The sequence below is a fragment of the Carcharodon carcharias genome, chromosome 3, assembly GCF_017639515.1.
Source record: "Carcharodon carcharias isolate sCarCar2 chromosome 3, sCarCar2.pri, whole genome shotgun sequence".
Taxonomy (NCBI): Eukaryota; Metazoa; Chordata; class Chondrichthyes; order Lamniformes; family Lamnidae; genus Carcharodon; species Carcharodon carcharias.
Genome location: NC_054469.1, coordinates 32,057,429 through 32,082,935, shown reverse-complemented (window position 1 = coordinate 32,082,935; position 25,507 = coordinate 32,057,429). Strand labels below are relative to the sequence as shown.

Sequence of the window (25,507 nt, the reverse complement as noted above, 5' to 3'; positions counted from 1 at the left end):
TAATATGATTGAATTTTACATTCATTTTGGGGGAGAAACAAACGTGTTCAAGACTAATATTTTAAATTTAAATAAGAGCAATTATGACAGCATGAAAGCAGATCTAGCTAAAGTGAACTGGCAAATGAGGTTAAGGAATATGGCAATAGGAGTTCAGTGGCAGACATTTAAAAGGATATTTCAGAATACACAGAAAATATATATTCCAATAGGAAAGAAAAATCTCAAGGGGAGAGTATACCATCCGTGTTTAATTTAAAAAGTTAAAGACAGCATCAAACTTAAAGAAACAGCATATAATTACGCAAAGACAGGTGGCAGGTCAGAAGATTGGAAAGAATATAAAGAACAGCAAAGAGGACAAAAACATTAATATGGAGGGAAAAATGTGAGTATGAGAGAAAGCTAGCTCGTAATATAAAGAAGGATAGTTAGAGTTTCGAAACATATTTAATTAAGAAAAGAGTGAGCGTTGGTCCTACTGAGTGTTCGTCTGGGGAATTGATAATGGAAAGTAGGGAGATGGCGGATGAATTAAACAGGTATTTTGCTTCAGTCATCACTACAGAGGACACAAGTAACATCCCGGAAAAAGCTGTAAATCAGGAAATGGAAGGGAGGGAGGAACTCAAGAAAATTACAATCAGCAGGGAAGTGGTACTGAGCAAATTGTTGGGGCTGCGGGCTGAAAAATCCCCAGGGGGTAACATATTGGCATGGATAAAAGATTGGCTAGCTAATAGAAAGCAGAGAATGGCATAAATGGGTCTTTTTCTGGTTGGCAGGATATGATGAGTGGTGTGCCACAGGGATCAGTGCTGGGGCCTCAACTTTTACAATTTATATAAATGACTTGGATGAAGGGAGCGAAGGAATGGTTGCTAAATTTGCTGACGACACAAAGATAGGTAGGAATGTAAATTGTGAAGAAGGCATAAGGAGGCTACAAAGTAACATAGATAGGTTAATCGAGTGGGCAAAGATCTGACAAATGGAGTATAATGTGGGAAAATGTGAAATTGTTCATTTTAGCAGGAAAAATAAAAAAGTAGCTGATTATCTAAATGGTGAAGAGATTGCAGAGCTCTGAGATTCAGAGGGATTTCGGTGTCCGAGTACATAAATCTCAAAAGGTTCATCTGTAGGTACAGCAACTAATTAGCAAAATTAATAAAATGTTTTAATTTATTGCGAGGCGAATTGATCACAAAAGTAGGAAAGTTATGCGTCAGCTGTACAGGGCATTGGAGTATTGTGTACAGTACTGGTCTCCTTATTTAAGGAAAGATGTAAATGCGTTAGAAGTAGTTCAAATAAGGTTTACTAGACTAATACCAGGAATGGGCAGGTTGTCTTATGAGGAAGGGTTGGACAGTTAGGCTTGCATCCACTGGAATTTCGAGTAAGAGATGAAGGGAGTTCCCCAGCGTATCTTTGGGGTACCCCCAGTTATGATGTCCCGGAGCTCAGAAGCTATGGACCTATGCAATCATCAGTAAAGATTTTCACTTCTGGTTTTATGATGGAGGGAATGTCATTGATGAAGCAGTGAAAGATGGCTGGGCCTGAGGAACTCATGCAGCGCTGTACTGGGGCTGAGATGATTGGCCCCCAACTGACACAATCTTCCTTTGTGTAAGACTCCACATGATGTCAAACAGGTGATGCACAGCATAGTGCAAAGGCTTTCAACCTGACAACAGCCCAGCACTTGTGCTCCAGAACTAGCCGCGCCCCTAGCCAAGCTGATCCAGTGCAGCTACAACACTGGTATCTACCAGACAATGTGGAAAATTGCCCACATATGTCCTGTCCACAAAATGGAGGACAAATCCAACCTGGCAATTACCATTCCATCAGTCTACTCTCGATCATCAGCAAAATGATGGAAGGTGTTGCTGACAGAGTGGCACTTACTCAACCTTCTTTGTGTATTGCCACCTTGACGTGATGGAGAGGCTTGTGCATTCAGACAATCCTTTTGAGTGATGCCGTTGGGTGCTCCTTGGGCCTGGTAGAGTCATCCATGGCGGCAAGGTCAGGGAGAGGTGCCAGATAAAGTGCGGTCCAAAAAGTCCTCAATGGTAGAACAGGCAAAGGAAGAGTAACTCTCACTGGCTTCGAAGGTGGAAGAAAGCTATACCGGTAAGGTGATTCTTGTCATCGTGATTTGACACATCACTAAATCTGATCACCAACCCATCACCGAAATCTGATCACCGACCCACCAAAATCATGCGGACAATGATGGAGCCCCAAGGTCCTTACATTGAGCAACATCACGGGGAGTCTTCTATTTATTCAGCAATAACCTGCACATCAATGTTGAGTTTGGGTTCCACCAGGGCCACACAGCTCCTCCTGACCTCATTACAGCCTGGGTGCAAACATGGACAAAAGAGCTGAACTCCATAGGTGAGGTGACAGTGACTGCCCTTGACATCAAGGCAGCATTTGACCAAGTGTGTCATCAAGAAGCCCTAGCAAAACCGGATTCAATGGGAATCAGGAAGGGGAACTCTCAACTGTTTGGAGTCATACCGAGTACAAAGAAAAACGTGTGGTTGTTGTAGGCCAATCGTCTCATCCTCAGGACATCTCTGCCGGAATTTCAAAGGGCAGTGTCCCAGAAAAAACCATTTCCAGCTGTTTCATCAATGACTTTCCCTCCATCATAAGGTCAGAAGTCAGGGTGTTTGCTGATTGCACAGCATTCAGTACCATTAGTGATTCCTCAGATACTGAAACAGTCCCCGTCCATACGCAACAAGTCCTAGGCAACATTCAGACTTGGGCTGATAAGTGGCAATGTCACATTCGCAGCACACAAGAGCCAGGCAATGACCATCTCCAACAAGAGGGAATCTTACCATCTCCCTTTGACAGTCAATTGCAATACCATCACTGAATCCCCGACTATCAACATCCTGTGGGTTACCATTGACCAGAAACTGAACTGGAACAGCCATATAAATGTCCTGGGAATTCTGTGGCAAATAACTCACCTTGTGACTCCACCATCTACAAAGCACAAGTTAGGAGTGTGATAGGATACTCTCTGCTAGCATGGCTGCGTGCGGGTCCAACAATACTCAGTTCCTTCACTGTCGCCGGATCAAAATCCTGGAACTCCCTTCCAAACAACACTGTGGATGTTCCTGCACCAGATGGACTGCAGTGGTTTAAGAAAGAGGCTCACCATCAACTTTGAGGGCATTTAGGGATGGGCAACAAATGCTGGCCTTGCCAATGACATCGACATCCCATGAAAGAACTATGAAAACTTGCCACAATCCAGGACAAAGCAGTACACTTCACTGACACACCATCCAACACCTTAAACATTCACTCCCTCCACCACTGACACACAGCGGCAGCTGTGTGTACCATATGCACTGCAGCAACTCACCAAAGCTCCTTTGGCAGCATCTTCCAAACCTGTGACCTCTACCTTCTAGAAGGGCTAGGTTAGCAGACACACAGGAAAAGCACCAACTACAAGTTCCTCTCACAGCCACGCTCCATCCTGACTTGCAACTGTATCACCGTTCCTTCACTGTCAGTTTGTCAAACCCCTGGAACTCTCTTCCTAATAGTGCTGAGGGTATACCTGCACCAGATGCACTTAGCCGTTTAAGAAGTCAATTTACCACCAGCTTCTCAAATACAATTAGGGATGAGCAACAAATGCTGGTCTTGTCAGTTTTGCTTACATCCCATGAAAGAATAAAAACAAAGTTTTGTGCTTTTAGTCTCTTTCTGGTGAATCATCACTACACCTTCCCAATTGCCAAATTATAGCGTTACTGCTAAAATACAATGAATCACACATAGTCAGGGATGAAAGTTGGTAAAGACAGAAAGTTCTAAACATTTTTGTGAGAAAGAATCATGTACACATTATAGCACAAAGTAGAAAAGTCATTGCAGTGTGAAAGGGGTGGAAAATTATAGTAATTTACATTATCAGTAGCGAAAAGCCTCTAGGGAACTTCAAATGGGTGAAATTGTTAGACTTCAAGTGGGTAGAAATATTAGTTTTCCCTTTTCTTAACCTTCTATGGCTGTCAAGACTGTGGACCAATGCATTTGGGTCAAATCACTGAAGTGACCTCAGCATTCTATACTGTTAATGCATGTAATCCAGGATGAAGTCCATACGAACAACAGATCATGGCCTCGCTGGGTTATGTTCCATACATACAAAACGAAGCTAAGGACTTCAGAGATGGATGGCTGTGGTCAGAAATACATGTCAAAGGGCAGAATTACATAATCAAAGTTGGAATTCCGATAAAAGGTCAGAATTTCTCAACCTTGCATAGTTAAACAAGCCATGCTGATTGACTTAAATTCTGATGGACTAACCAGATACTACTGTCTATACAAATACTGCAACATTTGAAAAATGTTATTGACTACTAAGCTACCAATGAACAATCAGTAGTCACCATAAAATCAGCAACCCACTTAATTGATTTCAAACTCCTTTAAGCACTGGCTGTTGTTCCCCAGCCATTCCATTACATAGACTTAACAATTAAAATTTTAACAAATTATAAAATAAAATTACAAAAAATATGAATAAAATTACAAAAATTAAAATAACTTCACCCTTTTCTTCTCCAATACCTCCAGCAATTTTCCCTACACAGAACCTGGTCCTGTTCTCCAGTGCCTCAGCTTTCCGTCAGTTCCATTCCACAAACTTGCTTTCATCAGCTGGAGCTTGGATGCTGATTTTTGAGCCGCTACAGAGGATTATGTCAGCTTTAAACTAATCCAGTTTAACAAACACAAAGACAACTGAACAGCACTTCAGAGAAAAGAAAATGAAGTTGCAAATTATATTAATATAATTATTCACAAGAGACCAGTGCATGAAATGCAGTAGCAGCATCGGCTGATCCTCCACTAACTAAAGCCTCGATCTTTAATACAGGCTGCTGATATGCACTTTTTAGTGCCTGGCTACCATCCCATCTGAAGGTGCTGTTTTTGCTAGGGGAAATTCAATCGAATTAAGGGGAGAAAGGTGAATTATAGTCTTATTCCAACTCGGAAAATCGGGAATTTCCATGGGGTGGGGGTGGGAAGGGGGAGGGTGTCTCCAACTTGTCTTGTCATAACTTTGGCAACTATAGAAAATGATGCAATCACTGAATCCTGAATTGTACCATTTCTGTGGCTCCTCTGCTAAACTTATGAGAGATGAGTGGGATAACGTCCACATAAACTAACTCCCAGTATATAGAGAGAGATTCAGGCGAGGAAGTAAAATTCTAACAGGCATTATCTTCAAAGGTTTCTTAGTTCAACTATATTTCTGTTTCATTGCAATATTCTTCTGTGCTGTAGATGCTGCAATTGCAGATTCCTTTGATCTGAAAGAAGATAGTTTAATACAAAGAGAACGCAAGTGGTTTCTGTAGTCATCCACTTTTCTTAATTACTAACAACAGTCCTCTATGTTTTTCCTTCAAACATTTATCCAATTCTTTTTGAATGTTACCATTTACATAACCATTGTACTGTTGTACTATTGCAGTGCATTCTAGATAACAACTCATTGCACAAAAAATGTTTTTCACAAGTCACCTCTGTTTTATGTCAATAACCATAAATCTACGTCCTCTGGGTACCGACTTTTCCGCTACTGTTTCTCGACCTAAACTGTTCAAAGGAGACCCTCTGCTGGGGCTCAGGTTTTGCAACTTCACTGAACAAAACATAAATTAGCAAGACCTCATGGTCTTTAGCAACGTAGACATTATTTAGAAATTCCTGCAGTAAGCCCCGGAAGTTCCCCTCACCATCCTGACTTGGAAGTATATCGCCTTTTCTTCACTGTCGCTGGATCAAAATCCTGGTACTCCCTTCCTAACAGCACTATGGCTGTCCCTATAACACATGGACTGCAGAAGTTCAAGAAAGCATCTCAACCGTCTCAAGGGAGTTTAAGAATAGGCAATTAATGCTGGCCTAGCCAGCGAAGCCGACATCCCATGAATGAATAAGAAAAAAACTATACTACCTAGGCAAATTACTCATAAAATCAGAACGCTATCACCTATTTTGATTTTTTTTGCCATGTGCCAGTTTGAATCTTGTTTTCTTCTTTTTGCTTTCAGTTGGAACTTTTCATTATTCTGGCATTTACTCTCAATCTGGACGAACGTTTTGTCTTTTTACTACAACCATTTCCAATCCCTTTGCCTTTTGTTCCATTACATCTTTGACATTTAATCTCTACTCCACTTCCCCCCCAGACTTTCCCTTTTGTTCTTCCTCCCCTCCGTTTCAATAGCACATAACCCATCACATTGCTATCTTCTTTCAGTTCTGAAGTCATATTCGACTCAAAACATTTCCTCTGTTTCTCTTGCCACAGATGCTGCCAGGCTGGCTGAGTATTTCCAGAATTTTCTGTTTTTAATTTATTATTATTAATAAAAAGGTATTCGTTTCTAATATAATAAAGTTAGATTTAAACAAACAGTTATTCTGCTTATACTTAGCAACGCCACTCTTCAGACTGTCGCACTATCCCGAAAGGTATGTTTCCCTCCCTCATTCAGGTTTCTCATTGGTTACCTTTCCGGGTGCGTCTACGTTGCCACAGCTTACTGGCTGGGAGGTGAAATGCGATGACGTCCTGGTCACGTGACCCTTTCCTGTATCCGACGTGGCAATTTTCAGAGGCTGCACGTGGAGGATAAAGCTGGGCGGGGACAATGGGGTGGAGTATGCAGGATTAGAGGCGGGGCTCGCAGGGCCAAGGATCTCAGAAATAGGGGCGGGGCTTGCAATGAGAAGGAGCGGGGCTCGGAAGGCTAAGGATCTCAGGGATGGGGAGGGGCCTGCGGTGGTAAGGGGCGGGGCATGATAAGGGGCGAGCCTCGTAGGACGATGGCTCTCAGGGATAGGGGCGGGGCTCAGGGCGAAGGCTCTCAGGGATAGGGGCGGGGGATCGTGAGGCGGAGGCTCTCTGCGATAGGGGCGGGGCGCTCCGTTCGTTGAAAAGGCGGCGCTCACGCACTCGCGCGAACCGGTGTCCAGCTGTTTTCTGATCCCTGTGTGGGCTATAAGGTCCCATCGATCGGGCAATTTAAAGATTAACGAGAGAGACAGAGTGATGGACAGCGTACGGGCTCCCGTTAGACAAGTTCGACCTTAATTTAGGAGCGGCCTGGACATCGCTTTTATACACAACTTTTAACTCGACAGAAACTTTCACTCCCTGCTTCCTCGTTTTATTTGAAACCGGTGTTGGGTAGCGGTCAGTTTCTCGGGGTTCTTCTGTCCCACCTCCGGTGTGGTGACGGTTGGAAGGAAACGCGTGGATTGAACATGGGCTGGCGGTGGTGCCGGGGGCTCGCGCTGTTGCTGCTGGTGCTGGTTCCCCAGGTGCGCGGGGGGAAGGACGCGGAACTGTACTGCGGAGGTGAGTGGGGGCATTGGGGACTGGATATGTTGTTACACTGTCACTGACTACAGCAGCAAGTTTTTATCGAGCACTGTGAAATCCTCTTTTAAAAACGCCCCAAGGTGCTTCGTCGGGGACAAAAAGTTACCCCCATCCCCGGCCAAAGAAGACATTTAGACAGGTGACCTAAACAGGAAGAACTTGCATTTTTATGCAACTTGTCTTCAGAATTTGCAGTATTTTACTTTTGACATGGAAATCTTTAAAAAAACAAGTGTTTCCAGCATTTTCTGTTTTATTTGCTTTATATATTAGCGCCTTTTTTAATGTGGCGGAATTTCCCAGTGGGCTTAACAAAAACAAAATTTTTTTGTCACCGAGCCACAGGAGGAGATGTCAGGGCAGATGTCAGGGTCCCTGTCGGGACCCCTTAGGAACTTCTATGTTTCAATCAGGTCGCCTCTAAAAGCTCAAGAGAATGATTAGGATTTTAGAGGTGGAAAGTGAGGTTGCGAGGTTTAGCGAGGGCATTCCACACATGACAGCTGAAAATTTGGCTGCCAATGGTGGAACAATTAGAATTGGAGGTGTGCAAGTGGCCAGAATTGGAGGTGATGCTGGTACATCCGAAGGAAGTTAAAGACGCAGGGTGGGTTTGAGGCCATAGAGGAAACGAAAATAAAGATGAGGATTTTAAAATTGTGGAGCATTTGGATCAGGAATCTGCATTAATAAGTACGGGGATGAATGTATGTATAAATATACAAATTAGGAGCAGGAGTAGGCCACTCGGCCCCTTAAGCTTGCCCTGCCATTCAATAAGATTTTGGCTGATATGATTATGACCTAACTGCACATTCCAATCTATGCCTGATAACTAGATAGATGCTTGATAAACAGGTTGTGCCTTAAAATATTCAAAGATTCTGCTTCCACTCCCTTTGGAGGAAGAAAGTTCCAAAGGCTCACTACCCACAGGGAAAATTTCTCCTCATCTGTCATCCCTTATTTTTAAACAGTGACCCCTAGTTCTAGATTCACCCACAAGAGGAAACAGCCTATCCACATTCACCCTGTCGGGACCCCTTAGGAACTTCTATGTTTCAATCAGGTTGCCTCTAAACTCCAGAGGGTGCAAGTCTAGCCTCTCTAATAAAACAACTTTCCCATAGTAAATCTTCTCTGAACTGCTTCCAATACATTTACATCCTTCCTTAAATAAGGAGGCCAACACGGTGTGCACTACTCCAGATGTGGTTTCACCAATGCCCTGTACAACTGAAGCATAACCTCCTTATTTTTGTATGCAATTCCTCTCACAATGAACAACAGCATCCTATTGGCTTTCCTAACTATTTGCTGTATCTGCATGCTAACCTTTTGTGATTCATGCCACTAGGACACCCAGATCCCTCTGAATTTTGGAGCTCTGCAATCTCTCAACATTTAGATAATATGCTTCTTCCTGGTAAAATGGACAATTTCACATTTTCCCACATTTATACTGCATTTGTTAGATATTTGACCACCTATCTCTATCACTTAGTAGCTTCCTTATGTCTTCACAGCTTGCTTGCCTACCTAATTTGTAGATGGGAAAGGAAGCTGGAGGTTTTGGGAGGTGGTGACATAAGATGTAGGAGCAGAAATTAGGCCATCGAGTCTGCTCTGCCATTCAATCATGGCTGATAAGTTTCTCAACCCCATTCTCTCGCCTTCTCCCTGTAACCTTTGATCCCCTTACCAATCAAGAACCTATCTATCTCGGTCTTAAATACACTCAATGACCTGGCCTCCACAGCTTTCTGTGGCAATGAATTCCATAGATTCACCACTCTCTGGCTAAAGAAGTTTCTCCTCATCTCTGTTCTAAAAGGTCTTCCCTTTACTCTGAGGCTGTACCCTTGGGTCCTGGTCTCTCTTACTAATGGAAACATCTTCCCCACGTCCACTCTATCCAGGCCTTCAGTATTCTGTAAGTTTCAATCAGATCCCCCCTCATCCTTCTAAACTCCATTGAGTATAGACCCAGAGTCCTCAAACGTTCCTCATATGTTAGCCTTTCATTCCTGGGATCATTCTCGTGAACCTCCTCTGGACCCTCTCCAGGGCTAGCACATCCTGAGATATGGGGCCCAAAATTACTCTCAATATTCTAAATATGGTCTGACCAGAGCCTTTTAAAGCCTTAGCAGCACATCCCTGCTTTTATATTCTAGTCCTCTAGAAACAAATGCCAACATTGCATTTGCCTTCCTAACTACCGCGTCAACCTGCAAGTTAACCTTAAGAGAATCCTGGACTACGAGTCCCAAGTCCTTTTGCACTCCAGATTCCTGAATTCTCTCCCCATTTAGAAAATAGTCAATGCCTCTATTCTTCCTACCAAAGTGCATGACCTCACACTTCCCCATGTTGTATTCCATCTGCCACTTCTTTGCCCATTCTCCTAACCTGTCCAAATCCTTCTGCAGCCTCCCTGCCTCCTCAATACTACCTGTCCCTCCACCTGTCTTTGTATCATCTGCAAACTTAGCCAGGATGCTAGTACCTTGCCTCTAACACCATGGGCTCTTATATTACTGAGCAGCCTCCTGTGCGGCACCTTGTCAAAGGCCTTCTGGAAGTCCAAATAGATAACATCCATTAGCTCTCCTTTGTCTAACCTACTCGTTACCACCTCAAAGAATTCTAACAGATTTATCAGGCATGACCTCCTCTTGAAAAAACCATGCTGACTTTGCCTGATTTTTACCATGCACTTCCAAGTGTTCTGAAATCTCAATGGACTCTAACATCTTACCAACGACCGAGGTCAGGCTAATCGGCCTGTTATTTCCCGTCTTTTGCCTCACTACCTTCTTGAACAGGGATTACATTAGCGATTTTCCAGTCCTCTGGGACCCTCCCTGACTCCAGTGATTCTTGACAGATTGCCACTAACACCTCCACTATCTCTTCAGCTATCTCCTTCAGAACTCTGGGGTGTAATCCATCTGGTCCGGGTGATTTATCCACCTTCAGACCTTTCAGTTTTCCTAGCAGCTTCTCCTTGGAAATGGCCACCATACTCACCTCTGCCCCCCGACTCTCTTGAACTTTGGGGATATCAGTCGTGTCTTCCACCGTGAAGACTGGCGCAAAGTACCTATTCAGTTCCTCCGCCATTTCTTTGTTCCCCACTACTACTTCTCTAGCGTAATTTTCCAGCAGCCCAATGTCCACTTTTGCCTCTCTCTTACCCTTTATATATCTAAAAAAAACTCTTGCAATCTTCTTTTATATTACTGGCTAGTTTACTGTCATATTTAATCTTCTCCCTCTTTATTTCTTTTTTAGTTGTCCTCTGTTGGTCTTTGTAGGCTTCCCAATCCCCTGGTTTCCCACTGCTCTTCGCCGCATTGTATGCTTTCTCTTTAGCTTTTATGCTGTCCCTGACTTCCCTTGTCAGCCATGGTTGCCTCGTCCTCCCTTTAATATGCTTCTTCTTCCTAGGGATGAATTTTTGTTGTGTCTCTCACATTACTCCCGGAAACTCCTGCCATTGCTGTTCCACTGTCTTTCCTGCTAGGCTCATCTCCCAGTCAATTCTAGCCAGCTCCTCCCTCATGCCTCTGTTGTTGCCTTTATTGAACAGTTACATCTGATTCCAGCTTTTTCCTCTCAAAATGCAGGGTAAATTCTATCATATTATGGTCACTTCCTCCTAAGGGCTCCTTCATCTTAAGCTCCCTTATCAAATCTGGCTCATTACACATCACTAAATCTAGAATTGCATGTTCCCCAGTGGGCTCCACCACAAGCTGCTCCAAAAAGCCATCTCGTAGACATTCCACAAATTCCTTTTCTTGGGATGCATTACCAACCTGATTTTCCCAGTCTACCTGCATAATGAAATCCCCCATGATCACTGTAACCTTGCCTTTCTTACACACCTTTTCTATCTCCTGGTGTACCTTGTGCCCCACATTCTGACTACTGTTCGGAGGACTGTACATAACTCCCATTATGGTTTTTTTTATCTTTGCGGTTCCTCAACTCCACCCACACAGATTATACATCATCTGACCTGACATCATTTCTTGCTATCGATTTAGTTTAATTTCTTACTAACAAAGCAACCCCACCCCCTCTGCCAACCTGCCTATCTTTTCGATAGGATGTATATCCTTGGATATTTATCCCCCAGTCCTGATCCCCTTGCAGCCATGTCTCCTTAATGCCCACCACATCATACCTGCCAATTTCAACCTGCGCCACAAGCTCATTTACCTTATTTCGATTGCTGCGTGCATTCAGATGCAACACCTTCAGTCCTGTATTTCCCGTTTCCTTTCTCACTGTCATCCCTTTATCTGATGTGCTTGAAGTTAGATTCCTAGCCCTTTCCAAATACTCTGTCCTATTTTGTGTTCTGGAGACTTAAGTAGCCTATCCTGGGCTCTCCTTTCTTTTCAGTTTTTTCATAATTTTCCATTAAGTTGAATCCACCCCCCCACATGCTAACCTGCTGCTTTGTTTCCCGTTAGTCATATTTCTTGGAGTTTTACCCTTCCCTCCCCACCCCACTTTCTAGTTTAACGTCCTGTTGACCACCCTATTTACCCTTTTCCCTAGAACATTGGTCCCAGATTGGTTCAGGTGGAGACCGTCCCAATGGTACAAATCCCTCCTGTTCCAATACTGATGCCAGTGCCCCACGAAATGAAACCCCTCTTTCCCGCACTACTCCTTTAGCCACATGTTTACTTCCCTTATGCTCGCGTCCCTATGCCAATTTGCACGTGGCTCAGGTAGTAATCCGGAGATTATAACCCTTGAGGACCTGTTCTTTAATTTAGTTCCTAGTTCCTGATAATCATAGTGACATAGTGGGCTGGTAATCCAGAGACCCAGGGTTCTGGAGACCCGGGTTCAACTCCTACCACGGTAGATGGTGGAATTTGAATTCAATAAAAATTTGGAATGAAATGTCCAGTGAAAAATGTCTGTTGTTGGAAAAACCCATCTGGTTCACTAATGCTGTCCTTACCGGGCATGTGACTCCAGATCCGCAGGAATGTGCTTGACTCTTAAATGCTCGCTGAAATAGCTTAGAACACCACTCGGTTGTATCCAACCGTTATGATGTCAATAAAAAGGAATGAACCAGATGGACCACCTGGCATTGACCTAGGCACTGGAATCGATAATGGCAAACCCAGTTGACCCTGCAAAGCCCTCTTTACTGGGGGATTTTGCCAAAATTAAGAGAGCTGACTCACTGACTAGTCAGGCAACAACCTGACATTGTTGTACTCACGTAATCACAGATTGTGTCACCACCACCATCCCTGGGTATGTGGCAGAGGTATACAGTCAGGAGGGTGTTGCCCTGGGAGTGCTCAAAATTGACTCCAGACCCTGTGAGTTCTCATGGCATCAGGTCAAACATGGGCAAGGAAACCTCCTGCTGATTATCATGTACTGTGCCCTCCTCAGCTGATGAATAAGTGCTCCATGTTGAACACCACTTGGGGGAACCACTGAGGGAGACAAGGGTGCAGAATGTACTGGGTGGGGGAACTTCAATGTTCATCATCAAGACTGTAGCACTACCACAGAATGAGCTGGCTGAGTCCTAAAGGACAAAACTGCTAGACTGGGTCTGCAGTAGGTGGTGAGGGAACCAAGAAGAAGGAAAAACCTACTTGACCTCATCCTCACCAACCTGCCTGCCACAGATGCATCTGTCCATGACAGATCGGCAGGAGTGACCACCGCTCCTTGAGGAGACGAAGTCCTGCCTTCACATTGAGGACTGTGCTAAATGGGATAGATTTCAAACAGATTGAGCAATCAAGACTGGGCATCCATGAGGCACTGTGGGCCATCAGCAGCAGCAGAATTGTACTTAACCACAATTTGTAACCTCATGGTCTGGCATATCCCCCTCTCTACCATTACCACCAAGCCAAGGGATTAACCCTGGCTCAATGAAGAGTGCAGGAACTGAAGAAAATTACAATCATCAGGGAAGTAATATTTATCAAATTGTTGGAGCTGCGGACTGAATAATCCCTGGGCCCTGATGGAATTCATCATCAGGTCTTGAAAGGAGTGTCTAGTGAAATAGTTGATCCGTTGGTTTTACTTTTCCAAAATTCCCTGGATTCAGTGAAGTGCAATTAGATTGGAAAATAGCAACTGTAACTCCTCTATTCAAAAAGAATAAAGCAGGAAACTACAGCCCAGTTAGCTTAACATCTGTCATAGGGAAGATGTTAGAAGCTATAAGATGTTATAGTGGGGCACTTAGAAAAATTCAAGGCAATCAGGCAGAGTCAACATGGTTTTGTGAAAGGGAAATCATGTTTAACCAATTTATTGGAGTTGTTTGAAGGAGTCATAAAGGGGAACTGGTGGATGTACTGTACTTTGATTTCCAGAAAGCATTTAATAAAGTGCCACATCAAAGGTTATTGCTGAAAATAAAGGCTCAATGATGGTGGGGGGTGGTTAACGTATTGGCACGATAGGAGATTAGCTAGCTTACAGGAAACAAGATAGCCATAAATGGGTCTTTTTTTGGTTGGCAGGATATCATGATAGGATGGATGTGGATGGGATGTTTCCTCATTGTGGGAGAATCTAGAACTGGGGGCAATGTTTTAAAAATAGGGGGTCGCTCATTTAAGATGGAGATAAGAAGAAATTTTTTCTCTCAGGATAGTCAGTCCTTGGAACACTCTTTCCCCAAAAGGCAGCGGAAGCAGCTTTGAGTATTTTTAAGGCACAGCTGAATAGATTCTTGATAAACAAGGCAGTGAAGGATTAACTGGGGTAGGTGGTAGGTTGCAGCCAGATCAACCATGATCTTATTCAATGGCAGAGCAGGCCTGAAGGGCCGAGTGGCCTACTCCTCCTAACTCGAATGTTCCTATGAGTGAACAGGGCTTGGAGCAAGTGAAGGTATGGGCAGCAGAGTTTTGGAGCACTTTTTTTCAACCTCTGGACATCCCAAAGTGCTTTACAACCAGTTATTACTTTTTAAGGATATTCGCAGTTGCAATATTGAAACTTATTAGCTAAACGGTGAGTGATAGCAGAGCTCTGGGGTGCAGTTGGATCTAGGTGATGTAGTGCCTGAATCGCAAAAGTTTAGTATGCAGGTGCATGAAGTGATTATGAAAGCTAATAAAATGTTATCGTTTATTGCAAGGGGAATTGAATACAGGAGTGGGGAGGTTATACTTAGAGTGAAAGAGGGCATTAGTGAGACCACATCTGGAGTACGGTGTACAGTATTAGCCTCCTTTTTTAAGGGAGGATGTAAATGCGTTGGAAGCAGTTTGGAAAAGGTGCACTAAACTAATACCAGGAATTGGCGGGTTGTCTTAGGAAAGATTGGACAGGCTAGGCTTGTATCTGCTGGAGTTTAGAAGAGTAAGAGGTGACTTAATTGAAACATAAGATCCTGAGAGGTCTTGACAGGGTGAATGTGGATAGGATGTTTCCTCTTGTGGAAGAATCTAGAACTAGGGGCACCTGTTTAAGAATAAGGGGTCGCCCATTTAGGATAGAGATGAGGACATTTTTTTTCTTGAGGGTTGAGACACTTTGGAATTCTCTTCCTCAAAAGGTGGTTGAGGCAGAGTCCTTGAATATCTTGAAGCAGAGTAGATAGGTTCTTGATAAGGTGGTGAAAGGTTCTTGATAAGGGGGTGAAAAGTTATCGGGATAGGCAGAAATATAAGTTTACAATCAGATAAACCATGATCTTATTGAATGCTGGAGCAGGATTGAGGGACTGAGCAGCCTACTGCTGCTAATTTATATGTTTGTATAGTCCCTTGCCTGTTATTTGACAATATACTCAGGCATGACATGACTGACGGGAGAGCTTTGGTAATCGTAGGTTTCTCCCAAGCATGTTAGACTTGCCATATGTTATACTTGAAATTACTTGTAGAATGCATTAGATTACTTGTTCATTATTCCAAAATGGTTTTTTTTGAAAGACATCTATCTAATTTGCATTGGAACGAATCAATACTCACTGGTTCTATAAACTCCCTAGGGAATGTGTTCCATAGGTTGACTGCTCGCTTACTGAAATATTGTTTCTGCAAATTAGTTTATGAATTTACCCACCTTCAAGCATAGGCTAAATCCCCTGCTTGTAATGTTTTGGACAAGGTGAAATAACTAGTTAACATTATCTCGTCTTTCAGACTCTTAAGAACACATCATCTATTAACTTTTTTGTTCTAGATGAGAACATGCCGAATATATATCATCGTTTCTCATAACTCTTGTTTGCTCTCCCTTGCCATTCCTACTCTCGTTCTCTGCTTTATGCTTTCCCTTTTTCTCCTATCTCCAGCCATCCCACTATCCAACATTTTACAGTTGTTTAAAAACGGATAGACTGAGTGATTCAGGCCAGCCAGCCTAATATCAGTTGTGGGCAAATAATTGAAAAAAAAAATCAGAAGTGCATGGATTAATCAAGGAGAGTTGGCATGATTTGTTAATGGTCGGTCATGCCTGACTAACTTGATTGAATTTTTTAGGAGGTAATAGAATTTTAAAAACTTCTTTTCATGGAATGAAGGCGTTGCTGGCAAGGCCAGCATTTATTGCCTTTCAGAAGGTGGTGGTGAGCCACCTTCTTGGACCGTTGCAGTCCACGTGGCGTAGCTGTGCTCTCAGTGCTGTTAAGAAGGAAGTTCCAGGATTTTGATCCAGAGCCAATGAAGGAACGGTGATATGGTTTGAAGTCAGAATGGTGAGTGACTTGGGGAATTTGCAGGTGGTGGTGTTCCTGTGCATGTGCTGCCCTTGCCCCTCCAGGTGGTAGAGGTCGTGGGTTTGAAAGCATTGTTGAAGGAGCCTTGGTGAGTTGCTGCAGTGCATATTGTAGACTGTACACATGGCTGCCTATGTGTGTTGGTTGTGGTGAGAGTGAATGTTGAAGGTGATGGATGAGGTGTCCAAGGGCTGCTTTGCCCTCGTTGGTGTTGAGCTTCTTGAGTGTTTTGAAGCGCACCTGAAGGCTAATGATTTCACCCATTTGAAGTGGTGTAGATGTACTTGCATTCACCACAGATCATAAGAAGTGCTATGATTACATAATTCCTTGTCACAAAAAGTTTCAGACCCTTTTGTCTTCAGCTATGCTCATCCCTGAAATTGGGCAAATTAGATCCCAAAACTGGTTCAGTAGCAAGAGGCACTAGTGATAATTTAGGATGGACTGTTCAGGGAGACACATGGTGCGGTGGGAAGAATTAAGGGATTGAAAATATTTTTTTGGACCTGGTAAATGGACTGCATGTCCTGATTCTCCTATCTATGTGAGAATTTAAAATTTTCTTTACAAACCTTGGTTTGGCTTAATTAGACCAACTGGTTATTTTCTGCCTATTCATTTTAAGTATTGGTACTTGTGTTCAGTTTTCATTTTAAAGCTTTCCAAATTTTGCAGCTTAACCTTTAAGCATTTCGAGTAAACCCGAGCCTATATGAGATTTCAGCATGTAACTGAGCAAAAGCAGTCATTACTCAAAAAGGAAAATCACCACTGTTTCCTTGGGTCAACTTGGGATGGGCAATGAATGTTGTCTTGCCAGATTCACTTACTCCCTGGGAGAGGAAAGAAAACTTAGGAAAGGTGCACTGATTCAATATTAAGTCATCACTGGTTGGAGTACACTCATGTAGGTTAGTGGATCACGAGCATTTTATTAAAAAAAAAGACCTATGTTCATTATTCTCAGAACTATAAGTAGACATTGTAATGTCTATAGGAAAGAGAATCTTGCTGCACTTACAGAAGTGGTCTCAGAGCCAATGACAGAATTCACAAAGTTATTTGATTCATAAAATATATAGTGTGTCTACGTATTGTGGGAGGGAGATGGAAAATTAGTAATTTGTGATGTTGAAGTAACTTGTCTTTGAATGCCACTTGCAAATGAGCTGTGGAACAACTCTGCTTTCTGATGTCTCCATTCTAATAACTGTTCATGCTGTGAAAGTACTAATATTTTGGAAACCAATTTTATATAAGTTACAGCATATAGCCTTGTGACTTTTTTATGTAAACATGCTATTCATCTCTACATTATTTCTCTGCCCTTCCCCTCTCTCTCTCTCTCTCTCTCTCTCTTTTCCCAGCCCCCCACTTGTAATTTTATAGTGCCCTCTCCCTCCAGCAAGCAATGAAACTGAGAAATTGGGGTGTGTACTGTGTATCTATCTTTTATGTACAATGACGTGCATTAGTTAATCCTGTGTAAAAATGTTTATACTATGTCCATTTGAGCTTTGAAAAATTAGATCTACAACATATTGATATGTTTTGAATGGTCATAAGCACCAACCTCAGAAAATTTGAGCTGGTGAGCTTTTCATTGTGCCTCCCTCACCTGGTTAATTTGAAATGTTCATGATGGATGTGCTTTGTCTGAGTTTAAATAGGTGTGGATTACATAATTTTACAGCATCAAAAAAAGACATTCGGTCTAACACTTCTGTGTCATTCTTTATGCTCCACGTGAGCCTTCTCGCATCTTACTTTGTCTCACTGTCTCAACATATTTGTTTCCTTTCTCCTTCATGTACTTAACCTAGCTTCTCCTTAAATACATCTATACTGTTCATCTCAACTGCTCCGTGTAGTGAGTTCAGCATTCTCACTGGGGCTGACGATGATTGCTTCCGTCTTTCCAATGCTGAGCTGGAGGACATTACTCCTCATCCAGAACTGAATGTCTGACAACCTAGGCAGTGGGGGGATGTAATCGGCAGCTGGGACACACTTGATCTTATGTGCTAATAATGCAGATGGTACTTATTGGTTTTAGCATTACAGTGTAAATGAGACATATATCTATTAATATATTAAGAATATTGTCAGTGTGTACTTCCTATATTTCTTCAGTTCTAAATTCCTATGTCCATCTTATTAATGGAAGCTACATGTGTCAACTTGATAAGATTTCCTCTTGTGCAAATGCTGCAGTGCTGCACAGTGTAATTACAATATAACAAGTTTACCAAAATATTTTCATTATGTAAGAATTTGTAATAGAAATAAAAACACAATATGACTTTAAAATGAGGACTGAATTATGACTGTATGCCTTGGTACAATTGTCTCCTGACGCTAACCCCACTTAATGTGAGGAGTACAGTTGTCTTGACTTATGTGCAACACCATGGGAGGTCTATTTGTGTCTTGTAAATATCTTTAGTCTGTGAACACTTGGTAACAAAACATACCTCTATTGTCATTCTTTTATCACATTTTTGCAGACTTTTTCCATTATAAATTCTTATGTGCTTATTTCTAATTCAATGTCCCTGTATTAATTGTCAGAGTCTATAATTACACTGACAACTGCACGAAGCTGTGGCTTGCTCCTTCCCCTTGCCCCTCCAAAATAAATTACTCAAAAACCTTAATTGAGGGAGGTAGTTGTTTCTATGATGGCTTTATGAAAGAGCTGTCCAAGTAGCCATGCTCTCCTCTTACCCAACAGCACTTCCATTTTTTTTTCTTTTCAAGTATATCTAGTTCATTTTTTTTCAGAAGTTGTGAATCTGCTTCCACCACCCTTTCAGTCAGTACTTTCTGGATCATAACTCATGGCATGAAAATATTATTTTCATTGCTCTTCCCTCAGGTTTGTTTTCAAATATCATAAGACCATAATCTTCCAATTACTTATCCACCCTTCTGTAGAAACCATTTTCTTCACTTAATGCTTTCTGACAAGAATTTGTCATTATTTCTTTTAAAAAAAAAAGTATTTGCCTGTCAATAATATCATCCTGGGTTTCGTGGTTAGTGGTAAAGGAACGGTGGCAGCCATTAATTACATTTACATTAATCCTCATTGTATTGTAACTTATGGTGATTAGGGAGCCAAAACATCCATCTGAATGCCCTCTTCAGGGGATCTGGGGCCAGCAAACAAGGCAAGAAACTGTGTATCTCATTAACCAATCTGATTGAAGAATCTTTGTTAATTTCACCATTGTAATATTGCCCAAAAGTGCATCTGCCTCAGTTATCTGTTTTTCGTTAATGCTAAGCTTGACTATTCTAGTGTATTCCAGTCTGGCTTCCTATCTTCCCACTTTCATAAACTTGAAGTCATCCTAAACTTTGCTGCCTGAGTCCTAATTTGTACCAAGTCACGTTCGCCCATCATCCCAGTGCTTACTGGCCTACATTGGCTCCAGGTTAAGCAACAGGTCAATTTTAAAATTTCTCATCCATGTTTTAAAATCCTCACGGACTTACCCCTCCCTATCTCTAGCTTCCTTCAGCCCTACAGCCCTTCTAATTCTGGCCTCCTTACTTCACCATTGGCAGCTATGCCTTCAGCTGCCAGGGCTCCTAAACTCTGGAGTACCCTCCCTAAATGTTTCCATCTCTTGAACACTCCTCTCCTTTAAAATGCTTCATAAAATCTATGTCCTTCGACTAAACTTTTGGTCATCTGCCCTGATATCTCCTAATGTGGCATGGTGTCAAATTTTGTTTGTTAATACTCCTGCCAAGGATCTTGGGACATTTTAGTACACGAAAGGGCTACACAAGTATCCGCCTTTGCGCACAGAGTCTGAACTAGAAGTGTAAGTTAGAACAGTTAATTGAATGCCAAATCAATTCGACTGGGAAACAAAAGATGGGATGAAAAGAGATAAGATACAGAAAGAAAAAGTACAAGAAATTGCTTATTTATATAAATCTCCAATTAAAATAAGGAAAAAGGAAAGCAACTCCATTTTTGTGAAATTAAGTTTTCAGTGCCAGAGGTTGTTTAGCAATAATTAAGACTTGGCATGCCATTAAAGAACTAAATTGAAATGGACAAACCCCAGCTTTTTCTGGCAAGTTTAGTTGGTATGTAGTCACATAAACACCACAACCTTATGCCCTTCCATGTATTTCAACGCAGTCTCTTAAGTGTGTTATCAGAAAGCTTCAAGAGGAGCAGGGAAACTCGGACAGCAATTTGCAGATTTTCGCATTTAACTGTACATGTGTGATCTCTGGTAGTTGCTGTCCAATCTGCCCTTTAACAATGGTGAGTGCTAATGGCTTAAATTTTGTGTTAAAAATAATGGTGGAGCTAATATATTTAATTGATTCTGATGAAGTTCATGGCCTCTCTCAAAGTCTGGACCTTGACTTGTGTGACCTAGAATATACAGCATAGAAACTGGCTCTTTGGCTCCTTCAGTATGGCATTTATGCTCTCCCATCCTTTCTCATCTAATGCAACCAGCATAGTTCTATTCCCTTCTCCCTCGTATGCCTATCTAACCTTATCTCAAATGCATCTATACTATTCATCTCAACTATTCCCTGTGATAGTGAGTCCCACATTCTTTGGGTAAGAAAGTTTCTTCTGAATTCCCTATTGAATTTCTTTGTAACTATCTTCTATTGATGGCTTCTAGGATTGCTCTTCCCCAACAATAGAAACATTGTGTCTTGTCTGTCAAACCCTTCATAACTTTGGAAAAACCCCTATTGTGTCACCCCTCGGCCTCCTCAGCTAGTTATGTTGTCCTTGTAAATATTTTTTGCACTTTTTCCAGTGTCCCTGTCATTTCTATAATATGATGACCTGATCTGCTCTCCTGTTCCGATCAGGGCCTGACAATGGCTCATCACAGGTTTAGTATAAATTTTCTCTACTTTTCAATTAATCCTAGTAGTTGGCTTGTTACAACTTCGTGATTTGCGTGTTTGAATTCCCAACTTGGTGTTGTCTGCAAATTTAGAAGTTGTTTTATTGATTTTGAAGCCTAAATCATTAATATAAATTGTGGATAGCTGTGATCCTTGTGGGACCCCACTTCCCACCTTCTGCCACTTTGAATAGATATCCTTTACCTTTCCTCTCTGCTTTTTGTCTTTCAGCCATCTAATTATCCTTTCTGCTAATTGCCCCGGGACTGCATTCGCTGACCTTGTTCATTATTCTATTATGTGGTACCTTATTAAAAGCCTTCTGGAAATCCACATTATTTCATCTACTGCATTGCCCTTGTCTACCTCTCCTACTGCTTCATGGAATTCAATGAGTTTGCAGAACCAAGACTTGCCATTTGGAAACCCGTGCTGACTATTCATTATTATATTTTTTTGCGTCTGATGTTTTCCTTTTTATTGTCTTTCATTAGAGATTCGTTTTCCTACTACTGGTGTTAAGCTAACTGTCTGTAGTTCCTTGGACATGCAGGTCCTTTTGTCACACTTTTTTTTTTTGAACGAATTATTGTGTGCGTGTAAAGAAATAAAGCATCTCTGTTATCTCTTCCCTAGATTCTTTTTAACATGCTTAGATGCAATTCATTTGGACCAGAGATTTTATCCTCTTTGAGTTTGATTAGTTTATTAATCTTTTTATTTTGTATGTGGTCATATCTCATCTTCAACGTCATGTTCACCTGATACATCTTCCTGGTAAATACTGAAGCAAAGTAATTACGTAATATTTGTTATTTTGCTAATATTGTCTGTGGGTTTTATCCTGACTGGCCCTATTCCCATCCCTTTGCTTTTTATTACACAATTGTTTTCTGTTCCTTGATAAAATAATTTCATAGTTCCCCTTTGCTTCCCTAATTTTTGTTTTTACCTTCTTGCTTAGTCTCATGTTCTCCCTTGTCATGCTTTCCTCAGTTATCCTACCCATGTACTTGGTGTATGTCTTTTCCCTTGCCCTATGTCTTTATTCATGCATGATTCCACATTAGTGTTTAGTTTATTCTTGTATTTAGCAGAACATGTTTTTCCTGGGCTCTGTTGTCCAGAGTTTTAAATGTTTCCCATTGCTGTTCCATATCTTTGTTTGCCAATATTGTTATCCATTTTAATCTCCCACATGTTATTCTCAGTGCACCAACATCAGTTTTTCTCCAATCTATTACCCTGGTCTTTGTCCTAAACCATACCATTGTCACTATTTCCTCAATGGTCTTTTTCTTATCTGCTCTGGTTCTTTCCCCATTTCCAAATCCAATAGCTAATCCTCCCTTGTTGGGTTTATTGCATACTGGATTAGAAAGGAGCCCTAGATGTCGCAGAAACTCCAATCCCTTCTATCCTTTATCTACCGCTCCTGGCTAATTATTTCCTCTGTAGTGATTATTCTGTTTGTTACTCATTTCTTTCATTTGTTTGCATATTTTTCCTCCTCCTCCTCCCTTTCACGATTAAGTGGTCTTTACGACACTACTGCTATTAGTGTGGCTAATCTTTTCTTTGCTATCTTACCTCTGTCCACATGGATTCTATTTGTTTTATATTCCATTTTTCTGCTGCCATTACCATACCTCTAAGTACAGCTTCCCCCACTTTTTTCCACTTATACACTCTTTTGTGTTGTGCTATCTTCTAACCATTTGTGAGAGAAATGTAATGATACATTTATCATAGCTTTTGTTCTAAAAGCAAAATACCACATCGATGCCGGAAATCCAAGTATAAACAGAAAATGCTGGAAGTGCTCAGCATCTGTTCATGCTCAGCATCGTGTCAGTGACCTCAACTTCAGAAAGTGTATCAAGGAGAGACAATGTCTTTCCTCCGAGTTGAATTTTGGAGTGAGAGAAAGCATCTAATTGCCTCTGCATCATGAGAAAGTATCAGAATTCTAATTCCTAACAACTGTCAGACAGAAGATAGAGAGGCAGAAAGTGACTTTGTACCAATTTGATTTGAGCCTTTTTAAAAAAGCAAGCTCTGGTTAGAAAGCAAACGCAGCAGAGGGAAGACGGGACTTTTATTGAATTTTTGAGTTAAATGGTTTGAATCATGTGCACTTTATCAACAGTCAGTCAATGTAAATATTCTAATTATTGGTGCCAAGAGACACCGAGGAGGACACAGCCAGATAGTGCCCTTGTCTTAAATTGAATTCTTTTTAATTGTAAAAACAAGTACATTGGATTTAGAAAGGATGTATGACTTTTCGAGAGAAATTGATAGGGGACAGAGAGAGAAACTGGGTATGACTGTGGAGTCCTCTGATCTCTTGCTACATGGCAAAAGAGAGCAGAGGTAGGGAGGGAAAGTTAGGGGAAGTGAAGACTGACAGAAGCAGAAGAGGGGAACAGCAATATGCAAACGAGATGCATGAGCGACTATGTTCTCCAAATTACTGTGTGCAACACCACAGGAAATCCATTCATTACTTTAAATATGGAGGTATCGTCTCTGGCATCTTAAGAGATGGATTTGGGGTTGCAGGCACAAATTCTGTGTTTACACCCCACTATAACAAAGTGGTGCAAAATTCCATCACTAGTTTAAGTGGTTTAAGTCCTCCTCTTCAGTTTGGCTCAGTTACCTACTCTTCTGCAGATAATAGAATCATTGAAACTCTCAGCACAGGAGGAGGTCATTTGGCCCATCATGTCTGTACTGGCACTATGAAAGAGCAATCATGCTTAGCCCCATATTCCTGTTTTCCTGTCTGTAACCTTGCAAATTCCTCAGCCTCAATTACCTGTCTAGGCCTTTTTAAAATTACTTATGGAAACTGCTTCTACCGCCATTTGAGATAGATAATTCTACGTCCTGATAACTGACTGGAGAATAAAATATTTCCTCATCTCAGTTCTGAGTAATGTTCTAATTTAAACCTGTGACCTTAGGTTGTTGACCCGCTTACAATCATTCTCTGCAAGAGCAATTTAGCTAACTCTGCTGACTGACTTTTTTCCTTTCCAGTGCTATCCAATTCCCTATTGAAAGTTACAATTGAATCTGCCTCTACCACCCTTTCAGATCGTAACCATTCGCTGCATTAAAAAATCTTTTGTCTGGAATTTTCTCAATCTACTCTATCAAATCCTTATCACCTTGAAAACCTCTATTAGGTGCTCTTAATCTTTTCTGTTCCAAGGAGAACAGTCCTAACTTTCCAACCTTACCTTATGATTGAAATTCCTCAGTTCTGGTAACCTCCTAGTAAACTGTCTCTGAAACTTTTCTGACTTATCTGAAATGTGGTACCCAGAATTGTCCACTGTTGTTCATCTGAGGCCTAACCACTGAGTTGTAAAGTTCTAGTAGATCTTTTTGCTTTTAACTTCTTTGCCTCCATTTATAAACTCAAGTAATTAAAAAAACATGCTTTTTAAACCACCTTATCAACTTGCTTTGCTATCTTTAAGGATTTGTATGTATGGGCAAGGTATCTCTGTTCGTCTACACTCTCAAAATTGGGCTACTTGTAATATAGTGTCTTTCCATGTTAGTCATCCCAAAGCGCATCACCTCACAGATCTTCACATTGACCTCTGCAAAATGCTCCAACACATTCACGAATCCTGTCTGTTATCCTGAAGCCTATACCTATCCTCATAATGATTTACTACTTTGCCAATTTTCATATTGTCTACAAACTTTATAATCCTGCTGCTCCTAATGGAGTCTAGGTCATAATAAAAATTGATAAGATCAATGGACCCAAAACTGACCCTTGGGGAACTCCCAGTGTGCGTAAAACATCCATCCACCACCTCCTTGCTTCCTGTTACTGAACCAGTTTTACATCTATACCCCTACTTTCCCCTTAAGATGATGGAAGCTCATGGAATTAATAAACTTTCTATGTGGCACTTTGAATGCCTTCTGAAGGTCCATATATATAACATCAGATGCACTACTTTGCTCAGTCTTCTCTCTTACCTCTTCAAAGAATTCAATCAATTTAGTCAGACACAATTTGTCTTAAGTGCATCAAAGCTACTCTTGTTGATGAACCCATGCCTTTCCTGATAATGGTTTCCAATAATTTCCCCATCATCAATGTTAGGTTGACTGACATGTAGTTTCCTGGTTTATCCCTCTCTTGAATCATGGTATCACATTAGCAAACCTCTAGTCCTCCAGCGCTCCTGTATCCAATGAAGATTAAAAGAACAAAAACAGAATTACCTGGAAAAACTCAGCAGGTCTGGCAGCATCGGCGGAGAAGAAAAGAGTTGACGTTTCGAGTCCTCATGACCCTTCGACAGATTAAAAGATATTGACAATGCCTCTGCTATTTCTACATTTGCTTC

At 41.5% G+C, this 25,507-nt stretch overlaps 1 protein-coding gene across 1 annotated transcript in view; it reads left to right on the top strand.

Annotated features, from left to right (window-relative positions):
* The first annotated feature begins 6,985 nt into the window (after window positions 1-6,985).
* The window catches only part of LOC121275615 (protein canopy homolog 1-like), a 103,338-nt gene continuing 84,816 nt past the window's right edge, over window positions 6,986-25,507 (top strand). Inside the window, exon 1 of the mRNA XM_041183084.1 lies at window positions 6,986-7,444. Within this exon, the coding sequence (XP_041039018.1) occupies window positions 7,351-7,444 (94 nt within the window). The 5' untranslated portion in view covers window positions 6,986-7,350. The remainder of the gene's footprint in view (window positions 7,445-25,507) is intronic.